The sequence below is a fragment of the Prosopis cineraria genome, unplaced genomic scaffold (genome assembly GCF_029017545.1).
Source record: "Prosopis cineraria cultivar Desert tree isolate PC_DT_omini unplaced genomic scaffold, ASM2901754v1 PC6, whole genome shotgun sequence".
Lineage (NCBI taxonomy): Eukaryota > Viridiplantae > Streptophyta > Magnoliopsida > Fabales > Fabaceae > Prosopis > Prosopis cineraria.
The window spans coordinates 4,437,633-4,445,796 of NW_026555337.1; the positions used below are offsets into that span (position 1 = coordinate 4,437,633).

The 8,164-nt window shown below is 35.1% G+C and overlaps 2 protein-coding genes across 3 annotated transcripts; one reads left to right on the top strand and one right to left on the bottom strand.

The window, feature by feature from the left end:
* Window positions 1-10: 10 nt before the first annotated feature.
* On the bottom strand, window positions 11-2,266 carry LOC129314615 (probable RNA 3'-terminal phosphate cyclase-like protein). 2 transcript variants are annotated; one of them, XM_054958094.1, is made up of 6 exons: window positions 1,698-2,266; window positions 1,438-1,587; window positions 1,041-1,219; window positions 797-975; window positions 481-697; window positions 11-372 (listed from the first exon to the last, which is right to left on the bottom strand). In XM_054958094.1, the coding sequence occupies exons 1-6, from the start codon at window positions 1,894-1,896 to the stop codon at window positions 163-165; spliced, it is 1,134 nt and encodes a 377-aa protein (XP_054814069.1). In that variant the 5' UTR covers window positions 1,897-2,266; the 3' UTR covers window positions 11-162. The 2 variants fall into 2 exon arrangements, with proteins under 2 accessions (XP_054814069.1, XP_054814070.1); XM_054958095.1 differs by having other exon boundaries at window positions 16-372; window positions 797-972.
* Window positions 2,267-6,185: 3,919 nt separating this feature from the next.
* Window positions 6,186-7,675, top strand: LOC129314388 (E3 ubiquitin-protein ligase PUB23-like). Its single transcript, XM_054957823.1, has one exon. The coding sequence runs from the start codon at window positions 6,290-6,292 to the stop codon at window positions 7,511-7,513; it is 1,224 nt and encodes a 407-aa protein (XP_054813798.1). The 5' UTR covers window positions 6,186-6,289; the 3' UTR covers window positions 7,514-7,675.
* The last annotated feature ends 489 nt before the right edge of the window (window positions 7,676-8,164 follow it).

Here is an 8,164-nt window from a genome sequence, read left to right on the forward strand (position 1 = left end):
CAGATACGCAAAGAAAAAAATTTCAAAAAATACACAGCATACCACGTGTGTTCGTTTTCTTGTTTAACGAGCTCCAAAGTCCGCAGATCTAACGGTTTTTTCATTTTTCATTTTTTGCTTTTCCGCAGTCTGGTTAAAAAAAAAAAAAAAGATTTGTTCGCTTCATGAGTGCTTTCTCGAAAGGTTCTTCATGCCAGAACCAATACATTTAAGAATAATTGTCTCGGTCCTTGGATCGGTCTTCATAATAAATTTCAAATCCAAAAAATCCCTTATTTCTCTGAGTGTTTGAATCCCATGTTGGGACAACTTTCCAACGCGAATCTTGGAGACATCTTGTCGACACAGTGCGCAAAGAAGAAACAATAAGCCCTGCAAATGAAATCCAAAGAACAAAAACCAAGTAGATGACATCATAAAGCAAAACAAAATAAAAATTAAGGATTGAAAAAGGGACATTATATAATTAAGAACACAAACCTGATGCGTTGAATCTACTACTCCACTCAGTTTAATCTCTTCAAGTAAAACAAAGGCGATTTGTCGACCAACGTCCTCTGGGGGTACGAGGTCAGTCTTGTTATCATCTGTGAAGTCACAAATTTCTCCAGCACGAGCATGACAAATAGTGGTGTCTACAGAGATGAAGACACCACAAGTGGTCTCCCCAACTAGCGAAATCCCATATCCAGGGGATCTATTGGACGAATCGCCCAAAACAAAGGGTCATGCGTGTCATCAAATCAAACAATGTCTATGAAATATACTACTAAAATGCAAAATAAAGAAATCGTACTTTCCAGCTTGTGGACCAACTCTGTGATCAGTAAAAATGTGTACATCTGAGAGTAGAAGATTGAGGATTCCACGGGCAGCATGAATCATGATGTTTTCAAACTGAGAACTTACTCTTGCTGAAAATGTTACTCCTCTTATCCTCTTAATCAAGCCCTCGTCGGTCCAGGAAACTGCCTGCTAGGAGCAATACTTGAGATCACAAAAGAATTCAAAAAATAAAACAGATAAATTAATGTACCTACATTTAGACTGTGAACAATGGGAACTGCCAAGACAACTTCCCCGCCGCCATTCGGAGGAACTCCGCGAGACTCTATTATAAGATCCAATCCTTCACAAGGGACTCCAAAAAGCTTCAATATGGGCAAAGTAGTGGAACGAAAAGTATCTACTGAAGGATCCTTAGAATCATTTGTAATTCCTATTAACATATAATCAATCAACAGTGTATCATGCTACCATAATTATCAAGAGCCAGAAAATTGAAATTTTGTAGTCACTGTTATGCCAATGCCAGTCCATTTAGACCCAATGTCTTAAGATCAACCAGCACTCAATTGTCGAAGGTCTAAATATCACACAATGATGTATACCTTATCATAAGGTCATGCAACGTATTTAAAAAGGCACTGCAATTACCTTTGAGTCTAATAGTGAGTGGTTTCTTAGCAAATAAAGCAAGGACGAGCAGTGGCTCCAGAAAATAACCAATGGAACGACTAACTCCACAATCATGATAAAGATGACTCCCCCCGATCACGATTCCAGGCTTGTACTTCAACGTTGTAGCTATACGTTAATAAAACAAATTTAGCCCCAACGTGGCCAGTTGAATCCACTATCCTAGAATTTTAAAAACAATACATATATAGGCCCAAAGAAAAACTGAAATTAATTACCACTTGGGATTTCGATGTAGCAGTCATTGCAGATTTTCTCTAGCAAGCGGAGAAAGGAGACTTCGTATTCCTTAAGACCAGAAAAGGTATCGTCTGTGCGGATATTCTCAATGAGTATTGGAGTGGACGAGAGGGTTGCAAGAACCAGACGTTGCCTCAAGTTCTGGCTTCCCTTTAGCCTCCTGTAAGTCTTCCCCATCAGACACTCCACCGACTTGGATGACGGAATGTCCACGACACAAAGAGGCGGTTGAGGGAAGAGGTCGAGGCTTTCAAGGAATTCACCTCAAGAATTAAGACAAATAATGCTTACACTGCTTGCAAAGCTGCTCTTTTTAATTCTTAATTCACCTCAAGAGTCAAGAATCTTCATGCTTTGACTGATACTCTGAGATTGGAACTGAGTCGTTTTGGAATTGATGTTGTGAATGGGCGGACCTGGAGCAAGGTCCTAGGCTTTTCTTGCAGGAGCTCGATGTTCAATCAGATCGTAGCATTCCACGAGCAATGAATTAAGAACGTCCAAGCTGTTGTTCCACCCGTGGCGAATAGGAAAAAGGTGAAGATCGTAAAAGTTGGTAGCATGAGTGCTATGGCCTAGGGTTTGGCAATGTAAGTTGCCGCACAAAAAGGGGAAAAAAAAAAGTTTGGAATAATTTTATTTTTTAAGTTATTATGAAATTATGATAAAATGAGACAGATTAGCTATAGAATTTAATGAGGGATCAGGAAGATTCATCATTAATTTATGATTAACTTATACACTAATTAGTATTATATTTTTAAGATACTCTTTTTCAATTAAATGACCGCCTTTTATATATTATTCATTGATCAACAATATAAACTCTTGTTATTTATATTATTAACAACTTTAGATTTACCTGTTTTAATTTAATTGAACAAATATGTTAAATATACAAGTCTAAATATCTAAATCTTTCAATTTTCATTAAGATTTTAATTAGAATTTCAATTTTTGATTATCTTTTAAAAAATAATTTAGATTAGGTTTAGATTTATTAGAATTTCCGATTTATTAGGCCTTCGAATTTATTAGATTTAAGAACTTCAGATTCATCTAGATTCGTGTTGTTATGCGTTTGATATTTTGTCAGTTAAAAAGCCACCAAGCAAGCAAAAGCAAAAAGACAAAATAAAAAAGAGAAAAGGGCCAGACAAGTTTAGTGGGCGGAATTTCTTGGGTGGGGCCGTGGGGCATATGAATAAAGTAAATTTGAGCGTTTTTCTTTTTCTCTGTGTTTTAAATTTATTCACATGAATATAGATATATAGAGAGAGAAAGAGGGGTTAGGATATGAGTTCCTGCTTTAATTTCTTTTGATTTTGTGTTCAGAAAGAATTATTCAAAAGAAAAAGAAAAGAAAGTGGCACATGTTCTTTAATTTTTGCTTCCAGTTAACATGCTACGCGTATGCGTCACCTTTAATTTTGATTTAAAAGTAAATGAGCTGTGTTTCTTTTTAAATACTAGCTAGTAATATACGCATAAAACCAAATAGTAAGTTGAGAGAGAGAGAGAGAATTGACAAGGAAAGATGGGAATGACTCGCCTTTTTCAAGGTAAACCGTCAGCAGCTATATTTTGCGAACAAAGTAACAAGATGAACATTCTTTCCCCCTTTTCAATTGTACAGTCACTTTGGCTGTAAATTTTGACTATATTAGAATGTCTGTAATTCAGAGTAAATTTCAACGGCGTGATAGGAGGGATGGATTTGAATTAAGCTCTTGTATATTAATTACGATTATTAGATCAAAATTATTCAAAAATTTTTAAAAAATTAAACACATATTAAAATTGGCGAAAACAATAAACGGAAGCAGTTAGTTTTGCTTGATATGCAAACTCCAAATTATTGGCCAGCGCACTTCGATGATATCTGAACGCTATTTAGACCCAAAAATAAACCAGGGACCGCAAATTTGTCACGTATGATCCTCCTATGTGGGTGAAGGATACATGCATGTTAAGAAACTAATTAAGCTCCCAATTTTTGTTTGAGTAAATTGGCTCAATGACTGTAAAAAACATATTAACCAAAAATTATGGAAGAAAATTTTGAAAATCCTGAAATGTGATCTAGTTACAATCAATTGGAGATCAATTTTCTCTTTTTATCTTCAAAACAAATAAAAAAAAACTCGTATAAGATAATAGCAAAACTCTTATAATTAAATTATTATAATTGTGACCCATTTACAATCATGCATTGCTTCAATATTTAAATATTTTTGAATATTTCACCATCAACTTAATGAACAGAATATATTTTAAATTCAAAAATGAGGATGAGATTTTATTTTTAAGAAAAATGAATATTTTTATCATTTTAATTTAATGTAAATATTAATTTGACCACATTGCAAAGTATTTTAAATGTTAAATTATCATTTTTATTTGATCATATTAAATATGTGCAAAAATTCCCCTTCCTTTGTAGCCTGAAACTTGCCCCTGATTCGGAAGCTTCCAATTTAGTGGTCAGAAGCACAATCAAAGAGCAATCCCGCCCCCAATAGCATTCACCACTAGGCGTAAATATCCGCCACTAACATTGTGCCATGTGGTAATGCATGTAATGCACTCCAAGGAAATTCATGCACCTGGAATTCAAAATGCCCTATTTAATAATGATTTTCAAATCATTTCTGGTGCTTGGTTTGACCACCGCCCCCAATCTCTGTTTAACAAAATCAAATTAGTTGTAGAGAAATTTTTAGAAGAACCACAAATTATTTGGCAGAACTATTTAATAAAAATATAATATTTAAATAATATTAAATATAAATTAAAATAATATTATATAAAAATAAAATCAATTAAATATACATTGTATTGTAAAAATAAAATCAATTAAAATAATATCATACAAAATATTATTTAGATAAATTGGGATATTCTAATTGGATAAATCACAAATGATGTGATATATCTGGTCTGAATAAAAATTTACTCTCAATGCACCTCATCATTCATGGTCCATTTAATAAAAATATAACATTTAGATGACATTGAATATAAATTAATTAAAATTAAAATAGAGAAAATGATAATAAAATTCCTTTGAAATTTATAAATGATAATTTAGTCCCTCAAAATGTCATAATTTTTTTAAAATCTCTAAAAAATTTTCTATTATTAATAAATTTATATAAATTATCAAATTATTCTAGTTGAAAGTACATGATTCATAAGTTTTGTTTAAATATTCACAACATTCCTTCTTATATTCACAACAATGTAACAACAAATCACAACTATGTTAAATTTTTTATTTGCTATTGTATTGTTGTGAATATAAGAAAAAAAGTTGAGAATATTTAAATAAAATTTATGAATCATTTATTTTAAGAATTTGGTAATTTGTATAAATTTATCACTGACGAAAAAGTTATAATAGTCCAGACTTACGGCACCCCCTACCTGATTTGGATTGGGCCTCTACCTCTCATAAGGCCTAAGTTGGCTTTCCTCCTAGTGGTATAGGGGTTATTCCTCACCCCACTCTCACAGGGATCTTTTGAAACCTCTTGGGATTCGATTCTCCAACCTTTATCATCTTAATGAAATTGGTTTAATGGTACAAAATTCAGCCTCAACTTTATTATGATGGTAAAAGTTGAAGGATTAAATTTCGAGAGGTTCTAAAAGACCCCTGTGAGAATAGAGTGAAGAATAACCCCCATATCACTAGAGGGAAAGTTGGCTTGAGCCTCTTAAGAGGTGGGCCCAATCTAAATTAAGTGAAGGGTACCATAGGTTTGAATTGTTACAAAAGTCTTTGGGACTTTAAGTAAATTGTAACATTTTAAGAGATTAAATTATCATTTATATATTTTAAAGAAATTTTATTATTATTTTTTAATTAAAATGTTAATGATAGTAAAAAAGAAAATACAATAAATTAAATAAGCATTCTATAATAAAATAAGGTTATTAAAAATAATTATATATAATATTTTATTTGATTGAATTAATATATTTTTACTTAATGAACTATAGATAATATAGTGCCTCTTTTACTTTTTAGTAGTCTTTTTTTTCATACAACATTTTCTATTTACTTCAACATTCTTTACCATTATACTATTATTTTAAAATAAAAAATGATATTAGAGTTTCATACTTTTTGTTTCTTTTTTACTAATTTATTTTTTATGTTTTTCTCATCAATCTTTATTTATCTTTTGAAATGTAGAATAAAAAAATAAAAATTAATGTTTAAATTATAGTCTACCCCATATTAAAGAAGTGAGTAAAAACTTAAAAATAATGAAATAAATAATGATTTTTTTTTTTTGGTAATTTTTAATCAGAACAGGGGCGGACTTGGCCAAGCAGATCAAGGCAGTGGGCTGTGAATACACCGGATCATCGAATTTCTCATTAGTCGTCTCCAAAATCAAGGAATATTATTATATTCCAATTACGCATATAAAAACCCCCTTCCAAGTTCCAACCTTGATGTATTATACAGCCGCTTTCTCTTACCCAACAAAACCAAACCAGACCATTCCTCTCTCCTCTTCCTGTCATCCTCACCATCTTCCTCCCCCTCTGATCATCCATGGATGAAATCGAAGTTCCTCAGTATTTCGTCTGTCCCATTTCACTTCAGATCATGAAGGACCCTGTGACTACGCTCACCGGCATAACCTACGACAGAGAAAGCATCGAACAGTGGCTGCTCAAGGCCAAAGACCACAAGTGTCCTGTCACGAAGCAGCCATTGCCCAGAGGCTCCGACCTCACTCCCAACCACACCCTCCGCCGTCTCATCCAGGCTTGGTGCTCGGAAAACGCCGCTCACGGCGTCGATCGCATCCCCACCCCTAAATCCCCTCCCAACAAGACGCTCCTCCAGAAACTGGTCAGGAATCTCCAGCTTCCCCAGTTGTGCCAATCCGCATTGGAGAGATTGCATGCTCTGGCCACAGAAAACCAGAGGAACCTGAAGTGCATGGTGGAATCTGGCGTGGCCGAGTCCATGGTTCATCTGATTACAAAAAATTCCAACGAGTTAGGTAACAACACTATTTCCCTCGAACAATCTCTGCAAATTCTACGCCTGCTCTGGAATAGCAACACCATCAAGCCTCTGGTCATCCAAAACATCGACTTCATCAAATCTTTGACTAGGATTCTCCAGCTCCACGTGGACACCAACGTCAATCTGATCAACGAAGCAATGCCTGTGTTAAAATCCACCATCGAGCTCGTGGATTCAACACTTTTAGGAGGTTTGAAACCCGAATTCTTCAGTGAAATCACAAGGGTGATCAAAAACAGATCAATCTCACAACAAGCCTTGAAGTCCGCCTTGCATATTCTTATGGAAACGTGTCCTTTAGGAAGAAACAGGACGAGGATAGTGGAAGCAAGGGCAGTATGTGAATTGATCGAGCTTGAGCTAGAGAAACCCGAGAAGAAGATAACCGAGCTTACATTTAACCTCCTCGCGCAGCTATGCTCTTGTGCGGACGGGAGGGAACAATTCTTGTCACACGCGGCGGGGATTGCGGTGGCGTCGAAGAGGGTTCTGAGGGTGTCTCCGGCGACGGATGACAGGACCGTTCATGTATTGTGGCTGATGGCGAGGTATTCCGGGTCGAACGACGTTGTTTTGGAAATGTTGAGGGTGGGAGCAGTGTCGAAGCTTTGCATGGTGATTCAAGCCAATTGTGAACCGAGTTTGAAAGAGAAAGCGAGATCGATACTGAGGTTGCACTCCAAGCTTTGGAATAATTCCCCCTGTATTCAAGTTTATCTGTTAACCGGGCACCAAAGGTGATGATTAACAGAAAACCAGGTAGCTCCAGAATATAGAATCTAGATCATCTTTTTCCTTTTCTCTCTCTCTCTTTCTCTCTCTTTTCTACTTCCTCTATTGTGATATAATTTATTAGTTTTCAATGAATTATAATCAAGAAACAACTTTTAGAATATAAAGACATGGATCATCGGATCTTATGGGGGAAGTACAACCCACGAGTACGGCAAAAGGGAATTGATCAAAGACAAATCTACCAGCGTGAATTGTTTGACAGATCATATTGAGGAACGCACGTGCTTTTAATTGCTGATGGACGATTCTCCTTTTTCCTATATGCGTGACGAAATCCTGAATCAGATCATATTAATTTGATCAGACAATATCAGTTACTCAAGACCAAAAATGAGAATAATGATTGTGTGTACGCAACTTCTGAGCAATTTTAAACCACCTAGTGAACTGGAAGCATGGTTAAAACTAAACATGATACAGTGGGAATCAAGCGTATATGATCCACATGTTAGTTGGATTCATGAGAATACGAATTAGCTTAGGCTTTGTGTTCAATCAATTCGGCAACCTGTTAGGAGCAGTCGCCTATTGGGAGAGGAATTGGTTTCCAATGCCTGGCTTGGTGTATATTTTTATGTTATTTTAATGTTTTGTTAA